This window comes from Mesitornis unicolor, unplaced genomic scaffold (assembly GCF_000695765.1).
Source record: "Mesitornis unicolor isolate BGI_N332 unplaced genomic scaffold, ASM69576v1 scaffold14317, whole genome shotgun sequence".
Classification (NCBI taxonomy): Eukaryota; Metazoa; Chordata; class Aves; order Mesitornithiformes; family Mesitornithidae; genus Mesitornis; species Mesitornis unicolor.
The window spans coordinates 5,724-30,759 of NW_010197245.1; the positions used below are offsets into that span (position 1 = coordinate 5,724).

General features: G+C 42.1%; 1 protein-coding gene across 1 annotated transcript in view; it reads left to right on the forward strand.

The window, feature by feature from the left end:
- Positions 1 to 6,882: 6,882 nt before the first annotated feature.
- The window catches only part of SLC35F3 (solute carrier family 35, member F3), a 52,609-nt gene continuing 34,455 nt past the window's right edge, over positions 6,883 to 25,036 (forward strand). Inside the window, exons 1-2 of the mRNA XM_010188746.1 lie at positions 6,883 to 6,892; positions 9,954 to 10,278. Coding sequence (XP_010187048.1) covers positions 9,998 to 10,278 — 281 coding nt within the window. The 5' untranslated portion in view covers positions 6,883 to 6,892; positions 9,954 to 9,997. The remainder of the gene's footprint in view (positions 6,893 to 9,953; positions 10,279 to 25,036) is intronic.

A 25,036-nucleotide genomic window follows, 5' to 3' on the forward strand; every position in this document is an offset into this window, starting at 1 on the left:
ACAATCAGCTCAAATTCCCTAGTGCAAGTCTCGGCAAGGATAGTATTGTATTTATGGCTGAAAAAGGCAAAGTTCTATCTTCTGTAGCTGACTGAAACAAGTGAGGAATAGCAAGTTGCAAAGGCCCTTCTCTCTGAAGAGAGGAAGAGGCAAGTATCAGAGAGAAAATAGAAATTATTATTTTTGCATGTCAAGTGCCTTGGTGCCAACATAGGTCTAGCTAAACCTCGCTATGTTATCAAAGGAGACCCAGGTTTTGCTGAGCTTGCTGGTGAGAGGTGAGGAGGCATCTATTCTTTCTTCTGGTAGAGCTTTGAGCAGCAAATCATGTGGGGATGATTTGCTTCTCTGGATGTGTATGTGCATTGCTCCAACCACTGTAACCACACTCAAGTCCATGTCAAGTCCACGCTAATATCTGGTTATTGGTTGACAGAGAACAGATGCTCCAACTATCTTGTTCTGGACTTAGGACCTAAAAAAGCACTGTGTTTGAGGTTCAATAGCAGGTTAACCCTTTAGCTTCTAAGAGAACAATCAATTGGCATTAGAATTCAGTGTGAAGAAACCAATGAGCTATAGCAAAATCTTCTGTCTAAAACTGTGTTTACTTGAAAGCAGAGCAGCTCTCAAATTTGGAAAGCTCCATCAGGGAGAAGGAACATTGTCTCGTTTTTTATAAAATGCAGCCAGCATACCTTCCAGAGTTAGCATGAATTAACTTACTTCTCAATATAAATACCTGTATAGATGTACTGATATAAATGTGCTATTTATATTAGTATAAGTAGTTGAATTTGCTTAGGGATAAAACTATTACCCTAAAAAGATGCGTGGCTCTCAAGTGCCTGCTAATTAATATGGTAGTTTCCTGCAGAGAAACCAGTCTGATTTTTTCACCAGAACAATCATTTCTCAGGCCTTTGTTCAGGGGGGAATTTGTGCAGACTCTTCTCAAAGTTTTCCCAGAGTGCAGTCTTGATCATAGCTTACTTTTGTTCTAAAGAAAGTTCTGCTTCCACAGAGATGCTGGTCTCCTCAAAGTAAATGGCAAAACTCCCAGTGACCTCACCAGGTAACTCACTGTAAGCTTCAGTACAATTTTTGTTCAAGAAGAAAATGCAGAATAATGAAAAAAACAAAACACTTTTCCATACTATCAAGAATATGTATCTCATAATCACAATTATTCTTTACGTGCTTTTATATCTGTTACTTTCCAGTACCACAATGCTGATACTGTAATACTTCCATTTTCACTCTAGACTCCATTCATGCATTCTGATTAATCATAAAAAGGACAGTTATTAGGGGAACTCCCCACCTCACAAAATTTGAAGTGAAATACCATATTTTAATGAGGCCCATTCGAGTCAGCACTTTTAATAGAATTTCTAAGCAGTTGCCTCTGAGGATAAATTAAATGGATTAAAGTCCAAATTGCTGCAGTATAGAGTTGATAATTTTTCAGCTCTCTCTGTATCACTAACAGGAATTAGAATATATATTTTGCAGGAATCCTTGCTAGAGTATTTGACAGGGGCAAAAAAGGCATATGTATGTTAAGGAGAAGAATTTAGTGTATCTTCAGCAAATATGTGCAGGTTATTTAATTCCAACTCCTAGTAAGCTTAGGGATAATATTTAGCACAGCATAAACCAGGAATTAATATGTGATACTATTAGTGATAGAAAAAACTATATCTGCGAGTAATACTTCAGGATTTGAGAGTACCTGTTACAAGAAACTTATGCTTTTGGTACGAGCTAAGCTATATGAATCATCTGGTGGTGTCAGTGATATGGGACAGATTTCCACAAATGAGGACAGGAGAATCATCTTGGTTGCCTGTGAGCCAACAGACCTATTTCCTACCCTGTTGAAATTAAGGTGGGAGCATTAGGCAAGTTTGAGTAGATTATCGTAACACTTTATTTTATGTAATTAGTTAATTTATATTGTGAATTCCAATAGTGAGAGTCTGAACTCAGACTGCATTTGTCTTGCTTTGAATCTGTGTTCATGCAATTTTCCCCATTTCCAGATATCTGCATTCCTTATTCTGTAGCCTCAATCAAATTCAGACCTTCTGACCTAATAGGTTAATACCCTGGTTTTGTTTTTTAAAATAACCTCTACTGTGGATTTTAAAGCTATCTGCTCTATTGATTTATTCTTAATTTAGTCATGCTATTCCATGATCAAATTAAGTAAAATTATTTTTAGCTGTTACTGTAAAAGCAAAGTATTTAAAGAAAGTGCTTTAAACTTTAACAGTTTCCCAAATAGCATAAAAAAACCATAAGCACAATGCCATTTTGATCAAATACTCTCATTTAAAAACTGATTTAATAAAGGTTTGTGGAGTTTTCTCATTTTTCCATTATGATACATTAATTGGTATTCACTAAAAAAATATAACAGTGCTCTGTTAGACCTTCAGCACCGATTACGGTTGGAAAGCTGGGGAAATGTGCACAGATAAACCCAAAGTCATTGCAAACACTGCAGTCCCACCAGCTAGCCACCCACGGGGACTCACAACTTCCCTGTAGGTACCCAAGAGCAGTTTACTCAAAAATCACATGCACAACCACCATATGGGGCCTGGCCAAAGGTCCGTCTGGTCCTGTCTCTGGCTGGGTGGAATTGATTGGGAAGGTCTATTTTCCAGCCTGAGAGGTAGCTCTTGTAGTGTGGGTGTGCTGACAGCTGCAGTTTCCCCCGATGTAGGAAGCAACTTTTTTCTCTGTTTTCTGCTTTGTTCCTAGTAATTTTTGGCAGTTATTCTGCTTTTTTGGCTGCTCCTGAACACTGAGCTGCCCTTTTCATGGAACAGCCTGCAAAGGGGTGCCTAGTGGCAATGGCCAGAGCCCATCGCTGCGTGTGCAGCATGTGGATTGTTTACTCCCACCTGCACCTCTTTATTGGCACACTTCTCCATCTGCCAATTTATGACCCAGACGTAGCCTGTCATCTCTCACAGCTGGCCCTCACCTCTGCTGACCTGCCTAAATTCATGTCCTTAGGAAACTTTGTCACCTCACCACTTGCCACTCTGTTCTCACTACCTATGAAGAGCACAGATACCACAGCAGACATCTGCAGAACTTTCAGCTACTCCCCCCATTGCTGTATTTACTCCTCACTAGTTTGCTATCTTGTACTGAGCCTTTTATCCATTCCAGCACCTTCCCTGGCTGCTCATTTTCTGTAAGGCCCTTTGGAGTGGGATTTTGTCAGAAGCCTCTTAAAAATTTAGAAAGGGAAACCGCATCTCCTTTATCAGTGTGCCTGCTGACCCCCATCAAAGGACATCGGTGAGGCTGCAGGATGAATCATCTGGCTTGCCTGGCAGGTAACACCAAGCAGAGTCCTGTGCTTTACGTTCTGCTAGAATGCCCATTCCTCACTTGCTCACTCTGTTTCAAAGCTGAGTTGGCAGCTAAGTGGCTGGACCCTTTCCCTCAAAAAGTGGAGGTGGAGTATGTGCTTGTCTTCAGTAGATCAGTGTGTAGAGCAGCCTCCCACCTGCGGTGCTAGAAGGAGCAGGGATCCCATCTGCCCAAGAGGATGCCCTAATCGGCAGGCTCTCCAAGGCCAGGGAAAACAAGATATCAGCAAAGCTGGTCTGCTCAGAATAGGATATGTATGTATTTATTGGGAAAGCATGAAGTAAGGAGGTCATTTCCCCAGAGGAGAACAAGCAAGGCTCTAGGTCTTGTTCCAATGACTACTCCAAATACAGAATGGAAATATTTCTCAGAGATTGCTCTTTAAATGAGAGATAGAAACTCTCAAATGCGTCTTTGAATCCTGACAGGGTCTCAGTGTAAGACAGGCACAAACCTGCTTAGGAGTCATGGTGATTAGGCATGCCCAGGAGCAGGTTCTTTGTTAACTGAGGAGCTCTAGTGGGACTGAGAGGAAGATGAAGCTGGTGCAAGTGGCCTTGGCAAAGCTAAAGCTAATTTGGAGAAGGAGGAAATGTCCCCTGATGCAGAAGTTAGGCTGTGTGTGCTCTCATTACTGTTCTGTGCAGCAGAAATGTAGGCCTTTGGAAAGGTTGATACATGGAGATTACTGGCTTCCAAAATGAAATATTAACAAAAATTATTATTAAAACCAGCTATCAAGGTGACCTATGAAAAGAGAGGTCATCACTGACAATGGCATGAGAAAGCTGCACTAGGTACTGCGTGATCTGCCAGGCAGCAGATGAGTCCCTAAGACCTCATTCTTTAACCTGGCCAACTGCGAAGAAAATGCCTGGGCAACATATCTGAATAAATATCTACATTTCAGATTTAGACAACTACAGTGGCAATTAGAGATGTAAATCACTTTGTGGATTTGGCACTTCATTTTCTTTTCACAGGATGATGCCTTAGCTGTTTTTCAACAGCTTAGCTCAAAAATCCAGGGCAGCTAAATAATGCATAGCTAGTATGGTATACAGGAATGGGATAAAAACACTTTGAGGAGTTTTGAAGTCTACTACTAAGGCAAATAGTATTGTGTGTCCAGAAAACCATCACCAGAAGTCATTGTGTGTGTTCTTAGGTATGATTGTAACTGGTAATTGTGTTGGAACTAATCTGTGTAATAATAATCTGAATCTCTCTGTGTAATAATTATTGGGCAAAGAGGAGGTCACACAGCATTCAAGATTGTGAGAATTTGCCTTGTGTGGTGTCCAGCTCCAATCCCCCTGCATGTCATGGGTTTCTAGAGCTCTAACTACACTGAGGGCCAGGTGCTGTCTTACAGGACTTGTATCAGCTCCTTCTCCCTTATTTATAATAAGCATATAATATTTTTGCAAGCTTTACAAACTTATTCTGTGCAATGCCCAAGCAGCTACAAAATGTTTGAGAGGCTGGCAAAATGGAAATGCCTTGAGGATGGCTCATTTGTAATTGTCACAGAGACCTGAGGAGGATTCTTCCTTTTGTCAGAAATTTTTCCAGAAGCCTGATTTAAAGAGCTGTTTAAGAATATGCTTACAATGAAACACATTCATAGCCTGGGGAAGCTGGTGGAGTTGTGCATTATCATTAGGCATGTGTTTCAGTCCCTGATAGGCAGGATCTTAGTCTGTAAGGGTCACTTTCTCACTCTAGGAGCTGGCAAGGGCACTCAGCACTTTGATAATACTTCTTTAACTCATTTTCTGACTAGCAAATGAGTTCAAGCAACAGTAAAAGCAGTTCACAGGTGACAGTTATATGTGCTTGTGGGGCCAGACCCAGCTCTGAGCCCACCAGTGCTGTCTGCGGTGGCTTTACTCTGGGTTTCCGACAGCAGCGGTGGGGAGGTGGGGCTTATCTCACCCAGCTTCAGACACCTACACTAGAGACACCTACTTCTGAGCTTGTCGCCCCAGACTGTTTAGAGCTGGTGTAGAGAAACAAGCACTTGGAGAGGGTGATTCATCCAGCTTGTTTTAATCGTCTACTTTAGGAGGAGATAAATCGTGCTATGGAAATGTCTTTTTTCTGTCTACTAACTACACAGAAAGTGTAAATGACTGTCTCAAATTCAGAAGTCTGCACAGCAGATCTCTCAAACTGAGAAGATGAATGTCACCCTTGCTTTTTATCTTTAATCACATTTCTAACATAGACAGTGAGAAACAGTGTGGTCCTACAGTAAGCCTGGCTGTGCACAGGAATCTTAAGACTTAAAGCACCTAGATGTTACCTCTGTTGGGGTGGGTTTTCTCTAACCCAGTGCAAGCATCTGTAGTCAGTGAGAAAGGGCACATTATCTAAGACACCTTATGTGGGGTGCCGTAGTACCTTCCAGTGCTTGTTTTTCACCATGGCCTCAGCCGGGAGTATGGAATGAGTGCCTCACATATAGATGTCCCCACTACAGGTGTCTGAAGTCAGCTGAGAAGGGGTCTCATCCATACTGGAGGAAATAGGATGGCTGTTTCCTGGGGTTGGGGTTCGCCATGGATAATGGCATTGGCAGTAGCATTGGAGGTGATTTCCTTCCGTTGGTTCTCAATGCCATGGGAGAGAGGTTGCCTGAAAGGAGGCGAGGAGGAGTAGTTCCACTTGGGATTTATGAAATAGGAAAATGAATGAACAAAAGGGAGAATGGAAAGCCAAATTTAGTAAAAGCAAGATTGGCATTTTTCCTCTATCTCAGCATCTTGATTTGCTCTTTTAGAGGATACAGTAGCATACAGAGCAGTCTGCTGCAAGAGGTAAAAGAAGAAACCCATTAAAAGACTGGAGGAGGATGTCCAGAAATAAAATTCTTTAATGTCCTGCTTCATCCGTTCTGAAAAGCTATTTTGCCATCTTTAAATTCATGTGCATTCTGTTGCCAGCTGGCCCTTGAGCAGTGTTAGAAAGAGAGTGAGGAGCTTCTCATCCATGTGTGGGTTTGAAGTCACTCCATCTGTGACCTGGGTGACAAAAACTGCCCCCGTGGGGAAACAAGGAATGGGCAGGAAAAGGTAGAGCTCTGGGTGTTATGCATGCCAGCTGGCAGGCAAGTCCCCAGCATGGTAAATGAGAGGATGGGGCCACATGGGTCATCTGTAGTGTCTGCCATTTCCCCAAAGATAGTCTGGCTTTTTGGGGCAGATTACATCCCAGGTATCCTCCAGGACGGTGCCACATCTCCTGGAAAAGTCTGTGTCCATTTACTATCTAGCCCTCTGACAGCACAGGAGATCATGAGGGCATGATGCAGTTTCACTGATGGATAGTTAAAATAAGTCTCAGCTTGTAACTGCTAGTCACCATGTCAGTGATCTTTACACCAAAATATGGGATAGACGCATCATGCCTGCGGTAAGTGCCTACTCCATTCAACATGTAAATGCATCCAAAGAATGAGGACCCCTAGGAATGTAAGCGTCGAGCTGCAAGAGCCCTTTAGAAATGTTACCTGCAGTATTGTCTTTTGCTGAAAGTGAACATCTTTGTTCGTGTATTTAACACAAAATTAAATGTACATAGACAAGTCATTTTGCCTGTAGAGTAGAGAAAACATCAGTAAAGTTGCCATGGAATTGAGTTAAAAGGCAGTGATATTCATGCAAGCTGTCCAAATGGACTGCTGACTCATGCTTATGAGCACAGTGCAATGGGGAGCAGGGAAGGCGGCTTCAGCCCTTGGTGGGGAGATCCTCACCACAGTGTCTGTTGTGGGGTGTCTACCAGACACTGCATTATTTTTTGGTGTGTGTCTGGTGGATCTGATGGTATAATTGTGATTTTTTCCCCCTTTTCAGTGATTGCCAAGACTGCTGGGCCAGAGGGCCAGACATGTTTTCTTTCTGTCTCAGTGATCTATTCTTATTTTAGAAAAAATAACACAGCTTTAATTTTGTGATTCAGGGCACCTACTCATCTTGGGATATCATATACCCTAGTGGCTTAAGGCTAGTTCTGTAATATAACATATCTTCAGCAGGAGGGTTTTAAAACCTGGTTTCCTGCGTTCCAGGGAAATAACTGCAGAGAAGACGGAGATGGTGGGTGCCCTGCTAGCTGTCTTCTAGAAGGAGGAACATTTTTGCCCACCTCTCCAAGTAGTTTCAGAGATGCAAACTGAGTGGAGAAATGCTCTTCCCTGCATTGACACAGTGGCACAAACCCTCCTAAGCTCTCGCTTTGCACCCTGGTTGCCTGGATTCAGTTTTTCTGTGCCCAGAAATCCCAATGGCCCATGGGAAGGACGCTGGAGTTTGTTAGTGTGTATGGAATGGTTGGTGTTGCAGTGACAATGCCCAGTAGAAAAGCCTGAGAGGGAATGAAAAATTCAGTAACCATTGTGGGACTTGTGTGGCAGACAGCAAAGAGGGCACATGATGAAGTTAAAAGAAATTAATGTAGCATTGTTCAGTAAACTAAACCTTGACCAGTGTCTGTGCAGTGAATGAGGCAAGAAGTGTTAGTTATAAGAAGTGATGTAAAGAAAATGAATTAAAATTATTTTGAATGAGCTAAGGGTCCATAGACAGCCTTTGTTCAATTCTAGCTTCTTCTAACATTTAGCAGGTAGCTGGCTACCTTTCCATTATGTGTTTAACACAAAGCCACGGTAGCTTTGGGTAATTCATTGGCCTGCTGGTGCATCTCTTGTTTTGTGGGAAGCTGCTCACACAATCTTCTATTGAAAACTGAAATAAGTGGAGATCAGCAACATCCCCATCTCTGTTAAAGCCACTCAGAAAGAATATATGTTTATACATTTGCTGCTGTACGTTCTTTTTAGATTTCAAGATATCAAACGGAGGCCTCAGTTTTTCCCATTACAAAATACAGCTTTACTAGGCAAATTAATGGTACTTCTCGCTCAGATCATGCATTTCTTATCTGTAAAGAAGTAATTAAATAGTTCTCTCCATTGGAATAAACCTTTTCTTTAATAATGTATTAGCTCATGTAAATACAAATTTAGGCTAACTTGAAGTAAGAGGTTTTAAGAGATTTTCCATTCTAAATACTGATTCTGACCAGGATAAGGAAGGAATTTTTTTGTGTGGATCTCTCTTAGTCTGCCTTGAACATGTAGAAATGTTTGGCAATAATAGAGTCTCTCATTGTCCTGTCTCTACTTACATTTTTCTTTTCAACTTTCAATGCATGCAGTGACCTCTGGACACTTTTGAAGTTGTAGGCTCCTATTTTTGACACCAATTACTATTACATCCTCCTTCAATTGAACTAACCAACTAATCTGAAGTTAGCACTTGAGAGAAGTCACTGCTGAATGTTGTATGTGAGTGACTGTCAGCTTCAGCTAGTGCTGGATGGGGTGAATTTAAGAAAGGCAGATGAAAGCCCTAAAGGCAGTGGCCTGCTGTGGAGGTCTGCTAGCACGTTTTGGTTTGGTTCATTCACAAGCTGGATACGGGATCTGCTGATGGTGGTATGATAGCAGGACCATAACAATTCATGTTTAAGGATGTAAGTAAAGGGACAAGGTTTTTTAGGAGAGAAATTATCTTTTAATTAAACAAAGTGCTCTAATGTGTGAAAGAGACAAGTTTTTTGAAACATAAGCCCAGAGGAGGCTTTGGTAGCTGTCACGTGGCTGATCTGAAAGAAAACATACTGTGGATGCTGTCTTTAAAAAATTACCACCTGGTTTATACAGCGTCTGTTACTGGGCTGATGGGCACTTGGGTGCATGGCTGAGGAGCTGTCTCTTTTGGCACCCTGGAGTCAGCAGTATGGCATGTCTGAAACTGAGCTTTCCAGCAGCATCCTAGGTGCAGTTATAATGAGACGAAGTTCCAGTCCATTTGCTGCATCACGTTTGGTGCAGGGCTCAAACTAAAAAAATATAGGATTGCCTCATCTGAGATGCTCTTCAGGGCAGTCTGTGTGTTGGACTAATTTTTGCCATCTGGTTACAACCTCAGGAGAGTTGTTTTGCTGAGGATCACTGAAATGCCTGAGGATCCTAGTTCAGTGTTAACCGTGCTACTTATCTTGCACTGACTGTCCTTAATGGCAAGGTTAAATACATTGGCCCCTCTCTCCTTTTAAGAAACACTGTATTCCATAAGCTGCCCAATTCTGCATTTCCCAAGAGAATAACAATTCCAAGTGTTGTTGTGATTACCTTTGCTGCTTTATTAAACTTAGTGCTGTATTTTTCATTCATCTACACATCCTAACAGCATCAGTTTAAGTGGTGTGTTAAGCCTTTCTATGTACATCATAGCAACATGTAATTTTCATTTCCATTGTACCCAGTGGCTTCTAAATCCAGAGGTGATAATTATTATTTGCCTTGTAATTATGCCCCAGTTGAGCCAGAGGCTTTGCAATGATCTAAAAACAAAGGATATTTTGTGACAAGATCCAGTGGGTTCTTTTGCTGATAAAGCTCCATGTGATTTCAGAAGGGCCTAGGATTTGAAAACTAAAATGCAGACTGGATTTCCTTAGTAAGCTTCACGTTTTCTTCTCCTCAGGGGATGAGCACTCCCGGGAGTCTCCAGCACCAGCCGAAGCACAGATGCAAGCCCGGGTGGAAGGTGGTGCAAGGGTGAATCGCTGTTGCTGGAAATGCTCCGTGACGCAACTCAAGAAGATTTTTTGGGGTGTGGCTGTGGTCCTGGGTGTCTGTTCCTCCTGGTCGGGGTCAACCCAGCTAGCAAAACTGACCTTTAAGAAATTTGATGCACCCTTCACTCTAACATGGTTTGCAACAAACTGGAACTTTTTATTCTTTCCTTTGTATTATCTTGGACATGTTTTTAAGTCAGCTGAAAAGCAGTCTCCAAAGCAAAGATACAGGTATGGGAGCTTTTGGTTTGTTTCCTGTGGCTCTTGCATGCTGCTCTACCTCTAGCAGATCTTTTATTCAGATCAGCCAGTTAAATCAAACTTGGATTTGGTTTCCTCTTCAGGTTTGTTAAAGGATGTCTGAATTCATTTTATGTCCTGTGCGAGGTAGTATGTTGTTATTCTCAATACAGTTTCACTCCAAGCGTAAGAAATTCAGGTTTATTTCTGATCCATACAAATCACGTAATGAAAGTCCCCATTTTCTGCAATTGCTTCTCAAGAGTTTTCCATTCAAACCTCTGTGAACTTAATTTTTTTATTAATATCTTCTTCCTCTACCCACAGCTGACTTTTATAGCAAACTCTGAGTAAGCTAAGTAAGTTTTTTCTTTTCCAAACTCAGGACTAGTGCAGTGCCTTGAATAGCCAAGTAAAAAGTATTGCAGTATTTTCCTGGCATTATGCCCCTGACAGCAAAGGCCAAGCTCTGATCCTAGTTAAACTTGAGCTGTTGTGTTTATTTCCGGGAGGAAGCACAGTCATAACCAAAGACAGCACTTTGTCTTCAGCACACTTTGTATTTACAGCAAGCCAGACCCACAAAACCCGAAGTGCTCATGGAAAGCCCTGAGGGGCTGAGGATGCTGTGGCTGTTTAAAGGACTGCCTCTTGGGGAGCACTCCTTCAGCTCAGCTCATTTTGGCCCGAGAGGTGTCTGGGACAGATGGGATGACTCAGCCATCAAGGTGTCCTGTGTCAGAGAGCTTCCCTGATACATGGAAGGATGTGAACAATGTTTTCCCCTTCTGTTACACAGTGGGGCTCACAGCCTTTTAATGAAGCAGCTCAGAAAATAAACATTAAGAAGTACACATTTCTCAGCCTCCAGCTGTGCAGCAGCAAGGTGGAAACTTACTACAGGAAAAAATTTAAGAAACCAGGGTGCTCAGGCAATGCTCTGTAAAGGTTATAAATGCTGAAATTTTGCTGCTTAGCCATTGTTACAGTTTCTTCATCTTCTGAATCGTTTGGAGGCTGCAGATAGAGGAATTTTACTCTTCACTGCAGGTCCTAGAGCAGTATCCAAAAGTTTTGAAGGCATTTTTATAAGATGTCATGCTTTCCACACTTCAGCTTTCAGTTTCAATTTGTTGTTTACTCCACTGCAAACATGGTTGCTTCAAAGATGAGAGAAGTATGGAGGTCAGAGAAAGCAACAGTTTAATCTAAAACAGTAATAAATGCTAGCACAAAACAATACCTTTTTGTTTCTTTGATTTTTAAGTATTTTTCTTTCCAGCTGCTCTCAGATAACATTTTAAATACTGCTGAATTCTGGGGTGAGTGGTTGTGGTTTGTCAGACTCCTGGGGTTAAAACTAGAGCATCATACTCTTTGTTGCTGCAGTTAATTGATATGGTTGGTAGCTTTATGTCTTCCATTTAGTTAAAGGATGGCTGAGTTGAAGAGCAGGTGCAAGCCCTGCAGCCTGTCTGGGATGCAGGGGTATATTGTTCCAAGTAATCTTGCTGGAGGTTTAGTAAAACGCATGCATGTGTGTGTCTGGCCAGCAAACTGAACAGATTTAATTCACAGAGTTTTTTCTTGGTGTCAGGATAGCCTTGGGCCTTTGAAGATATGGTTTAGGTTCCTAGCTTTGCTGCAGATTCTTTTTGTGGTTTTGAGCAAGTCACTGCACACTCCTGATTTCCTTGTACTCTCTGTTCATTCAGATGAGACAGTCCTTCAGAGGGAGGACTGTCCCTTACCATGTGTTCATGCAGTGTCTGCTTCAGCATGTCCACTCTCTATGCTGAGACCTTTCAGTGGTTCTGCACTAAGAATTACTGTAAAAAGAATTACTTTCATCTGCCTGCGCCATTATGGCTTATTTGTCACGTGCACATACATCTGAAAACCCAAGTGTTGAGATCCAGCATCTCCTCTTAATTATTCCCCCTTTTTGCATATTATATATATCTCTGCATAGAGAGGGAGAGACATATACAGAGACTTTACAGGTCTCTATGAAACATTATCATCTTCAGGAAAGCTTGCACTCCCGGTGCAGTTGGACATGCTATGGAGGCAGTGCATGGGTTTCTGGATAGTTGTAATAAGATAATTCTGACCTGGAAATAACAAGAAACTTGCTTAATCACTTGCTGCTGCTTTTATCCATCACCTTCATTTATTTTATATACTGTCTAAGCTCTCTTGCAGGAATTTGCAACAAGATAATTAAAAAGGTGGTAGTGGGAGAAGGTGGAAATACAACATCTAACTCACATTAGCAGTGAGGTAGTAAAGGAAGGGATTCTCAGATCTTGCCTACACCGGTTGCTAAAATCCACAGGCACCTAATGTTTTTTGGCAGCAAAGCTACCCAAGGACACCACAAGGCAGCCACCACCTCCTCAGCTTCCCCTCACCACGGCACAGTGCCTTCACACTGCCCCTGCCTTGGCGGGCGGCTTTGCGGGGCTGAGCCAGGCGTGCTTTGGTGTGCCTCAATGTACAGCTAATGAGCATGTAAGGAACAGCAACTGTTAGGGAAAAATACACAAAAGAAGGATCATAAAGTGTAGGAACAGTGAACAGATATACAGTCTCCCCTATACAGGTTATATGGTTTATTATGGTTTTAAATTCCTATAGTATTATATCAGTGTATGTGTATGTATACACTATGCTGTATATATATGAATTTGTATGTTCTGTAGTTTCACAGAAGAACATACCTGTTGTGGACACAAATAATTTTAAAGCTGCACGGATTTTTTGCCAATTTTGTAGCACATATAATTGTAGTAAACTTTGCACCAAAATTTTATAGTAGCACATTAAATTTAAAAACAGGTTTATTCCGTTTATGCACACAATTTTGAGTATTAGGTCATAATGTAAAGTATTAAAGATTTCCGATTGACCCATATTGCATGGTAAGGAACTTTCTACTTACACTGAAGCAGAATATCAGTTGTGTCTTCAACAGGAGAGAGTGACTATTCAAGGCAAACCAAAACTCATGCTTTTGTGTCCAAACTGCTATAGGCTCCCAGAGTTGTGCCCAAGTGTAGAATGCTCAGGGAGAACTTGTCTCATGTTCACTACCATGGGTGCCACCCACCCTTGGCACAGAGCTGCGTGCATGGAGATTGACACAGAGAGCTCTGGCAGGCCACTGAAGAGCACACCAGGGTCAGAGCTGCTCTCTTACTTCTTGTGCAAGTGCTCACTAGCTTAAAATAAAATTACAGTAACTAAATTATCATTCATTTCGTCCGCTGTCCAGTCCAGAAATAACACATGTAATGATTTATGTGCCTAATGGATCATTTAAGAGTACTTCATTTTGGCTTCATACGTTTTTGCGTCCAAACGGGTTTATAAAATGACTCATTTAATGTGATGAGCTAGCCTTCGTCATACCTACATTATTAATTTATGAGGTAATATAAATTAAAAGCATGGGAGCTTAAAGCTCCCTGGCTACATGAAAGATTAAATTAAAATCTCTGTAAGTAAGTTATTGTTTAGCTTTGCGTATCTCTAGGCGGGACAAAATACACCTTTTACAAGGATTCATTCTGTGTGTGCCAAGTGGGGGAATAACGGAGGATCATGTTCACCTTTTAGCAGGAGAATGCTTGTTTATTTGATGGCATGATCTTATCTAGCAGCTTTTTGAGTAGGAAAGGACAGGAAGGACTTTTAAGAATGGTTTGCATGATTATTTATTTGGTTATAATTTAGATCTTGATTTTATTCTGTAAAGCATTAGGGCTAAAGAAAATACCAGAATCTAAAACTAAATCTCTTCTACAACCTTGGCTAAAGCTGGTGTGTTACGTGAGTGAATCATCGCATGTACCTGCACTGATCTACAATCACATTTGAATGTGTTTTAACATGATATTTTTCACTGATTCAGAGTTTTGTCTCTATACTTCCCCCAAATTAGCTGCCATTAATATTTCAGAATTTGAGATTTTTCTTTGAACAGAAAGAAAACAGTTGGAGGTAACACTAAAGTATAGTTATTTCTTTGAAATGGAAACAAAATACTGGAGGCAACAATGGAAGAGACCAATGTAGTAGATTTCCCTTACTCTGATTTACCAACATATTTACTTCACAAGAGTCACTTCTGATTTATATGCATATGGATTCAGAATCAAGACTTAGCTCTTTAGTGGCCAGAAGTGATCAGTGCCATATCTTCATATATAGAGCAGAACAAATCAGACCAGAACAGGACTATTTCGGTTGTAAGGGACCTACAGTGCTCATCCAGTCCAACTGCCTGACCAATTCAGGGCTGGCCAAAGGTTAAAGAGTGTTATTAAGGGCATTCTCCAAATGCCTTTTAAACGCTGGCAGGCTTGGAGCATTGGCCACCTTCTCTAGGAAGCCTGTTCCAGTGTTTGACCACCCTCTTGGTAAAGAAATGCTTCCTGATGTCCAGTCTAAACCTCTCCTGGCGCAGCTTTGAACCATTCCCATGCGTCCAGTCATTGGGTAACAGGGAGAAGAGCTCAGCCCCTCCTTCTCCACTTCCCCTCCTCAGGAGGCTGCAGAGAGCAATGAGGTCACCCCTCAGCCTCCTTTTCTCCAAACTAGACAAGCCCGGAGTCCTCAGTTGCTGCTCATAGGACATTCCTGCCAGCCCTGTCACCAGCTTTGTTGCCCTCCTTTGGATGCATTCAAGGACCTTCACATCCTTCTTGAATTGTGGGGCCCAGAAATACACACAGTACTCAAGGGCAGGCCACACCAGTGCTGAATATAGAAGGACAAGCACCTCTTTTGGCTGGCTGGTTATGCTGTGCTTGATGCATTCCAGGATGTGGTTTGTCCTCCTGGCTGCCAGTGCACACTGCTGACTTCCATTGAGCCTGCTGTCAACCAGAACCCCCAAAACCCTTTCTGCAGGACTCTCTCCAGCCACTCCTCTCCCAGTTTACACTTGTGCCTGGCATTACTCCATCCCAGGTGCAGAATCTGGCATTTCAACTTGTTAAATTTCATCCCATTAATCACAGCCCAATGCTCCAATCTGTCTAGATCTCTCTTCAAGGCCTCCTGTTCCTCAAAAGAGTCAACAGGACCTCCAAGTTTGGTATCATCATCAGACTTGCTAATGGTGCATTCAAACTCCTGCATCTAGATCATTGATAAATAGACTGAACAGAACTGGCCCTAGAATTGAGCCCTGAGGAACACCACTGGTGACCTTTTTGTTATCTGAAACAACACTCAGCTCTACTTGAGGTTTGGCCTTTCTCCCTGCATAAATGAACCACAGCTCTTTACTCTTCCTGTGAAGCCTGACCTTGCTTCCAGTGATCATAAAATTTCTTTTTCGTCTTGAGCACCATGAGGAGCTTGTCTTGTGCCCTGACCAGGGGGGAATGGTGGGCCAGTTTCTAAATGTATTTCTGCTAGCATGGAGGAGACGCCAGCCCAGCATCCCCAGTAGTTTCAGGAGCTGGGTCCATTTGTTTGATCCTGACTCATACAAAAGTGCCACACACTGCACCATGGGCAGTACCCTCCCCTTCTGTAGCAGGCAGAGAACCTGGCCCCTTCTGCAGCAGACAGTGCTGGTAACCAACAGCCTGGCCACGGTGAAACTCTTAAGGGTCAGAACTGGACTTGGCATGACTGGATGCTTTTTCTTAGTATTGATTTTCCGTATTTTGTATTCATGGGTCTCTCTTACCCAGCAGCATCAAAATGTTACAGTGTGGTTGACTTTTGGCATCCTACTGATTTATGTTACTACTTAGATGGGAACTTCACCACCAGAGCAGATAGCATTAACAGCGTCATAAATAAGCTACGAAGGCATCAAGACATGATGAATGCAAGTGTTTCTAACAAATGTCACCCAATGAAGCATGTTTTCTTTCAAAAAACTTCAGATTATAGAATCTATTTGTCTAATTCAGTAAATTAGCCTTAAAATAATACCTATTTACTTTGTGTTCCTCAAAATAAAATCACTTAACAATTCAAGTTCCCATTAGCTTGTTGGGGGAAAAAACTCCAACCAAAGAACAGCACTCTTGAAATTAAAAGATATAGCAACTGATTCTTCCCTGAGTTAGATACAAGGCAAGAGTAACTCCAAATTAAATCAATTTGATCTCTGCAGCAGTCTGTCAGGGCTTATCTTTGTGCTCGGTGTCAAAGTAATTAATTAAAAGAAGATGTGGATGTTGTGCAAGAGGTTTATCATGGTCATCTGTGTCTCTTCTGCAGGTGTCTGAACTGTTGTTGGTGATATGTTACTGATGGGCCACAGTATCACTTCTCAGACTGTTTTCACTGAATCTACACTTTTCTCCCAAGTCAAGGCCAACTTGTGCTATTAGCAAGTGGCAGTAGCAGTGAAGCCTTCTGCTGGAACAGCATGGTATTTGTGACAGGGGCAGTGCTGGTGGGGTATCTGTTGGATGTCGACCCATCTCTGCATACAGAGTCAAGCTTGGGCATAGAGCATTCATTTGGGCTTAGGTCAGCTGAAGTCCAAGCCACAGAGCTCAGTGTGATGCTGTTGGTAACTTCCATTTCTCAAAGTTAAGGAATTACCTCTTCCTGATGGAACCTATGGTAGCTGCTGCCTCCTTCCTTTTGAAAATACCAGGTGTCTGCGTGGGACGTGGGCTGCAGGTGCATCACCCTACAGGAGTGCTGGAGCTGGCTCCTTGCTGCTGTCTTGACATAATACAGTTATGCTGCATTATTGCCAGACTATCATGTAAATCATCATTTCAGCCTCTTCCTTGGGGAGGCTTGTTTTCTTAGGTGATTAAAGATAATTGTCATGGTTTCCTGCTCTTTGTGAATCCTGAAACAAAATTTTCTCAGTCAGCTGTTAGAAATATGCTCTACAGGCTGCCTGTTCTTGAGAAAATAGGTAGTCCTCCAGCTCCAAAGTATTCTTAGAGTATCTTCCTGTTCACATAAATTTTTTCTACACACTGAAGAAAGTACCAGGGGTTGGATTAGCAAGGACATTTGCCACAGCTAGCTCCTCAGTGCCACACTGCATATTCAAGCACTGCCAGCTTTGGAGCTGAATGCCTGGTTTCCTCCTAAAATGCATGGGGAGAGTAAACACCTACAGAGGAGACGCAGACATGAGGCAGCAAGGAGGAGACAGCAGGCAAAGCTGAGGTGAAAGTCTGTTTGCCAAACTTCAGCTGTTAGTGGGAGCCCTCTACCATCCCAGAGTTAGGTGCCTCACTAGATTTGAGGTTACACTGCTCTTGGTGTTTTCCATCAAAAAGCTTAAAAAACTGCTCTCAGACCCATGTTCAAGATGGTAGTTTTTCTGTTCCTCGGATGCATAGTATGTGAACTTGGTACCTACATTAGGCTGATGATGTGAGTGGCTGTCAGAATGCCCCAAAATAATGCCTAAGTCCTAACTTCTCTGGAGGTAGCTCTCACGCTGCAAAGCTTGCATGTGGGTCTTGGGTACATCAGGTGTCTCCCTTTCTAAACCTACCCCAGCTTTCCTCCTGGAAACACTTTTAATAGAATTTCTTTAAAATTCTGTTTGACTGACTTGCTAATTCCCTCTATTCAGGTAGCGAACACTGCCTTTCAGAGCTTGTGTCTTAGCTTCTGTGAGAAAATGGTTGTGGGTCCTTCTTTAGGAAGCCAGTCATTTCTAATTTAGCCTCCCACTTTCTGGAGAATGTACTTGGAGATTGTGTTTGGTTTTCAGACCATGATGTTCTGAAAAGAGCATTACAGTCATGCCTGGTGAAAAGCTTTCCCTTAACCTGAGGATCCTTCATCTGTTGAGGTTCACCTGTTCTGGGCTTTTGGACCTTCATGGAGTGCTAATCAAGGATAACAGTTGTGTACTGCCTGATCAGGAGAAACTCGCGTTCTCTGATCTTGAGCCTGGTTTGCAAAATCATTTCAAGGATGAGTGGTGTCCTGTAATTTTGTCGTCTTGTTCCCTGACTTCTGTCTTCTCTGCTGTGACTTGAACAGATGCTCTAAAATAATTATGTTATAGGCCTCCTATGAGGTAACGGTGCTTGAGGCAAGGGCTAGAGAGAGACATAATTGTTCTTGTTACCTGAAGACAGGGCATGTGCTATGGAACAATGTGTTTATGTAATGACTTTTGCTTGAAAAAAATGTCGTGCCTTGCAGCACTGAACAATCTCTGATCAGAAGTTAAACTGCATTTCATTAACTGGCTTTTCCCTTGGTTAGTAAAGCAAGCTGCCAAGCTTCCATGCTGCTAGGCCTTTTCTCAGGAGACTCAAAGAGCAAATCTATTGATACTGATCCTAACCATGCTGATTCCTCTGCAGTGACTGAAACTGTGGAGCAAGCCAGGCTGAAGGGACCTCAAGGATCACCTCCTTCCCTTCCCTGCCTCCAGGCATGATCAGCACACACAAACTGAAAAGTATTTTATGGCTGACAGAGGAAAAACAAGAGCAGGGAAAAGTCTGTGAGATCATGTTTACTGTGTGGGGAAAGCAACAGAAAGCTGAGATGAGCATGGATATGCTGTTTTTCCAATCATAATGTGAAAGAAGACAGAGTTCACAGAATCACAGAATGGTAGGGGTTGGAAAAGACCTCTGAAAATGAACTAGTCCAACCCCCCTGCTAGAGCAAGATCACCTAGAGAGAGCAATTTCACCAAGAGAAGATCACACAGGAACACATCCAGACGAGTTTTGAACATCTCCAGAGAAGGAGACTCCACAACCTCTCTGGGCAGCCTATTCCAGTGCTGTCATAAGTTTTTCCTTATGTTTAAGCTGAACCTCCTGTGTTCCAGTTTATGGCCATTGCCCCTTGTCCTGTTACTGAGTACAACTGAGAAGAGTCTGGTCCCATGTTCCTGACACCCACCCTTTAGGTATTTTTAAGCATTAATGGGATCCCCCCTCAGTTTCCTCCAGGCTAAACAGACCCAGCTCTCTCAGCCTTTCCTCATACAGGAGATGCTCCAGTCCCCTCATCATCTTAGTGGCTCTGTGCTGGACTCTCTCTGGTAGTTCCTTGTTCTTCTTGAACTTGGGAGCCCACAGTTGGATGCAGTATTCCAGATGTGGCCTCATCAGGGCAGAGTAGAAGGAAAGAAGAGCCTCTCTTGACCTGCTGGCCACACTCTTCTTGATGCGCCCCAGGATGCATTGACCTTCTTGGCCACGAGGGCACATTGCTGGTCTTGTTGCAGAAAGTGTTTTACCGTAGTCATCATATCAAGTATCTTGACACCCAGTGCACAAACTCATTAAATGGGGACTAACCTAGATAGGTTCTTCCATGTTGTTTACAACAGCAACAAAAACAAGAACAAAACTCAGGAGGGAGTGATAAGGAATTGTGATTTTTTTTCACAGCCCAAATCTGTGTCAAAATATCTTGAAGGCAGCTACCTTTAAAGCTGCTTTAAAAAAGGAAAGTGCCTGTGCGGTAACAGACTTCGTAGCTATAATTAACAGCTCTCAATAAAGACGGATGATACAGTGAGAAGTGTTGGAGGCTGGCAGTACTACAGAAGTGGAAAAAACCTTTTTGTCCAGCTGCCTAGTGGTTATGGACCGTGTCCAAATTTTCCAGGATTGTTTGTGTTTTTATGAAAAGTTAGCCTCATGTGAATGCACAAGTACCTGGCTGAAGATTCTGTTCAGCCCCGGTCTGCAGGAGGTGGCCACTCTTGCTTGTTAGTCAAAGCTATAGTTGGTAAAAAGGGAGAGACAGCCAAAGAGGAAGGTTGGCAGCAACGCAGGTGCACAAACAGGGCATCAGAAACTGGAAAGCCCTGTCAAGCAGCTATATAATGTTGTCTGTGAACAACCATGGATTTTTTGGAGGAAAACAATGGTAAGATATGAGCTGATGGGCAGACAGTTTTGTGTATGTACTTGCACACCCGTGTGCAACCATTTCTGTGTTTTCCAGTGGTAAAACACCTTTCCAAGTTGTAGCTTCCTGCCAGAGAATATGATCTAAAGTGGAGAATACAAACAAAATCTGGTTTTGTTACCTCATTTGCCCACTTTACCTGGCAGTTAGTGAAGACTGCTTCTCTTCATCATAGCTGGGAAAAAGAAACAACCTTCCTGTTGGTCTGTTTGTCAGTCCTTTGTGTCAGGGCTAAAACTCAACAAGTTTAAAGAATCTCATTTACTTTAAAGCCTTACAGTCATTCTCATGTCATTTGTGTTCCTTGTACTCAGCAAGCCTACACTAACCAAGTCCACTGTGGCCACCTCATCCGTTCCCCATTCCCCATATCTCCAGCTGAGCGCTTCCCCACATGGAATCAATTTAATTTGCTCATGATTTTGTAATTTATAAATTGCATTCCTTTTCTTTGGGACCGGGGGATTGTGTACTTGCTTGCTTAAGCTGCTTATTTCTGAGCATGTGTGACTGCTTTGTATCTATGAAAACCTTCTTCTGCCTCAGTAAAACACTCAGACTCACACGGAGGGAATGGGCCTCTGAAAGCTGTAAGTGAAGGATGGCATCTCTAATCACCAGATGCAAGTGTTAAACCCCAGGGATCTCAAGTCATTGTGAATGTCCCTTCAGTGACAGAGAGGTATTAACTTTTGTGTAGTACGTGGCTAACATCAGCCACCTTTGGATGGTATGAGCCCAGGTCCATTTGCTACAGGAGTATTCTGTTCCTCTATGTCATCTGGCATTTGCCTTTGCCCTAAAAACTTTTTTTCTTCACCAGAATACTGTGGGGTTTTTAAATTAGTTCTCTTCACTACATCTATTGTAGAGGCCAGCCAACTGGAAATTGTATCCTGCTTTTTCTGCACTGAAACTACAGCTTTCTTCACTGGTCTGGCTTATTATGCTTTCAGCTGGAGTACATACAGGTTTCCAAGTACAGAAAGATAATTCATCAGCTATGAAAAGCTCTCCTATGAAATAACACACTAGAAAACAGTGAGAATTTCACCTCTACTTTCAATACCTTTAAATAGTACCTAGAATAAAAAAGCTACAGCTCTGTAATGCTGTCTGATATTTTCACCATCTAACAAATGTTGCTGTTGTTAGGCCATCTCACCATGATATCCTGAACATCGGTTCATAGAAATGCAGAGTAATTCTGGCTGCTGGGGGACCTGGGGAGGGAGGTCTCTAGTCCAACATGCTCAGTGCAGAGCCACATTGTATCTACTTTTAATTTTGTTGATGGTTAGTGATCTGCAGACACTGAATGAAACATAGCTATTATTATTTAAATTTATGTGTACCTTATTGCATCTTTTAATGCACTCTTTCTGTGTGCCCCAGAATTACACGTAACAGAATGCATTGGCAATGACTGGTAGCAGTTCTGCTGCTGTTTACTCCTTTTTGCCAAAACCACCTTAAATATTTGTCTGTACTTGGGCAAGAACATGTGGATTCAAACCCTGAGGCTTTGATTGACTTTTTATTAACCTTGACATTTAAAAAAAATGTTTTAACCCACTATAAATTGTTTCTGCTTAACTTTTAATAATCAAACAATTTTTCACCTAGCATTTGTAGTATTTCATGAAGTTCTCTACACAAACAAATTTTCACCTAGCATTTTTAGTATTTCATGAAGTTTTCTACACAAAGTGTGATGGGTCCAGTCAGCACTTGACCCTAGCTAGCACAGCTCCACTACATCCCATGACATCATGCTGATTTTTATCAGAAAAGGGTTTGGCTCAGTGAATATTGAAAATATCAAGCTAATAACTATTTAGATGTGTTTTGTCTTTCTTTTTTTCAAAGAATAACTCAGGCTTTGACCCAGTGGAAATTAACCCTACTGCCCCACATTATTTTTTTTTTAAAATGTATTATTATTCTGGAGAACTGAAGTGGAAAAACTTAATGTTGAAAAGTAGTGTTCCATGAGGGGATACGGTGACATACAGCCTAATGATCAGCTGCCTTTCATTAACATACTTGCAGTCCTGCCCTTGCTCATGAAATTTTTAGCAATTAAGGCCTCTGAAAGTCTTACAGCATTTAACAAAGAGCTCTATTGATTTCATAGATATTTCAAACAACTTAAACAACCGTGCTCTTCTGTAGTTCCAGGTAATTCCTATAATGCCATTGTTTTCTGCTTTACCAAGTTCCACTTGGCTTTTTTAGTAGAGTTGGACTCTTGATCATGTTAAAAGGATAACTCTAGGGGAATGTGATAAAGGTCAGCCAAATCATGTATGGATTGGAAAAGGTGAAGGAAGAGCCAGGTGTCATCAAACAGAATGAGTGAGGTGTTTGAAGCAAGGGAGTTGGTTTCTATCAGTATGCAGCTGAGCAGTCAGGAGTCTGAAAAACAAGAAGACCCCAGAAGACTGGTGAGTGCATGCTTGGGAATCAGAGATGATGGGCCAGCGGGGGCCTGTTGTGGGAGCAGATTGCACAAGCTCTGCTGAAATGTGACACTCACATGAATGGAAGTTCTTGTGGCTCTTCTACAAGCTAAGCTAAATCAGTAATCCTGAATTATTTCAGTGGACAGCGTGCTTAGCATAGTATTGCTCATGTATTGAGTTCTGTGCCTGGTTACGGGTTCTTAGCATGGGGTTTTCCAGGGCTTGGTTGGGCTCAGCAGCCATCCAAGTTATAGGGAGTCCAAACAAGTCACTTGGAAGTATCTAGGGAAGATATAATCATACCAGCAGCAGTTATTTTGTGTGTTAACAGATTTGTTTCTTAACAAGAATGAATGTATAAATAAAATTTATCAAACTGATAAGATCTTTTCAAAAACAAGCACCAAATTGGCTGTATTTTTAGGTAAACACGAGTCATAATGAGGACATTCCTCTTGAAAATCATACCAGTTATATGTATAGTTAATTGTGAACCTTACTTTTGGCTGGCAAGTTGCAAAATGTTGTCTGCTGCTTTTTATTTCTTGAACTTTGTTTTGTTTTAAGGATTAAAAAAAAAGCCAACAGCTGGCTTCCTGGACATGTTTGCTGCAAGATACCAGAGACAAGTAGTTTTGAGAAACTGGAGACAAGTGTGTTTCTTCCATTGCAATTGTGCTAAAAACAAACTGTTCTCTTCGTCAGTGTGGCTTCAGACACTTTCCATGGTTATGCTGCTGGTAACTGGAGTCTCATTACCCAAAAAGCCTTTGTCTAGCACAGAACAGTAAATAACCACAGATTTTAGGCACATGTGGAAACATCTCATTAGGGAAATTTGTGAGAGAGATGACAAATAATGTCTTGATATCAGTCTAATGTCCTGATCCAAATGTGCAATGGCAAATCATCCTTCTCCAAGTAACTCAGCTATTGAAGGCTACAGATGGGTTTGCCTTTAGCGGGAAGCTTGGCATGTGCATGCTTTTGGGCTAACAGCCATGACCACACAGCTCCTTCACATGAAGTGTGCTGATGGCACCTACTAGATGTTGTGCAGCTGACAGGAAAAAGATGCAGTAGTTCATTAGTTTTGTTATTTGGTTTAATTCAGACATTTTCAAAAGGAATGGCACTGAAACTTTGTAGTACTGAAGGTGCATAATAATTGCATCAAAATTGCCCATCTGCAGCTAAAGTGAGATAATTGCCTAGGCGTATTCGCGTTTGCAGAAGAGATTTTGAATAATAAATGTTTATAAACCCCTTCTGTCATCATGTTATCCAGTCCTTACCCCGTAAGCCAAACTCTCGATTCATTTACACTCTTTTCAAACCAAAAATATCTCATATTGGCACAGCTCTGGGCTCAGTGAAGATGAGAATCTGGATAAGTGTAAGTCACCTGAAGTTGGCTTCCAGCTCCCCAGCAATATTATGAACCAAATTGGAAGAGAGTAATCAGCAAACACCACTGTGTCCTCACTAGTGTTATTTTCTGTATCTTTAGTAATTAATTTAGCTAAATTACTGGAGCTTAGGGTGCCAGTACTGATTTTCAGTGATGCTGAATGGCACTCCTTTCTGAGGGGCAGGGCTTGTCATGGGGTCAGATCCACAAAAGGGCTGAGACACGTGCCCCATCCTGCAAACAGATGTAAGCATCTACGCGTGGTTTCCAGCAGACACTTCCCCTCCTCAGGAGCCTCTCTTCTCTCTCAGAGGTAAAGCCTGAGCAGATCCATCCTCACAGACACACGGAGGATACTGCAGGACTGGCAGCAGCAGGCAGTTGCAAGCCCATCTTAATTGGGTTTACTGTGGCTGATCTAACCTGCTCCTGCATATAAGCTCATTATCATGGACCTAGCTCACCTAGTCCCTCCATGCCTGACAAAATGCAGACAGCTGAAAGATACATGTTTAAGTGCATGCTTACCTGGTCAGTCCCTCCTCCACAGGTATACGGTTTGTAACCACTGCCGTGTTCTGGTGTATTCCCTTTTCCTGGCAACTAGAGTCACAAACAGCTCTGACTAGACAAGATTTGTTGATGGAAATTTATCATCTTAAGCTTCTCCATGAATGAATTAATTGATTTTCCTGTTAGACTTGATACAAATCATGCTGATGCCCGCATCATCCTCAGTGTGCCTGACTGATTCCTGATAGCTGCTTTATAGTCTTCGCAACACACCTCGTGCCTCTCCTGTGCTCTCATGCAGTGACTGGAGCTGCTTATTCCAGCCCAGCACTACTGAATGAACAAGCACACGTGATCTACAATGGGATGGAAAACCTTTCCAGTTAGATGACAGAATCACCTGCTTTCTGCTACTGTGTGCCACTGGTCTTTCTGCATGAACAGAGGAGCTGCCATTCCT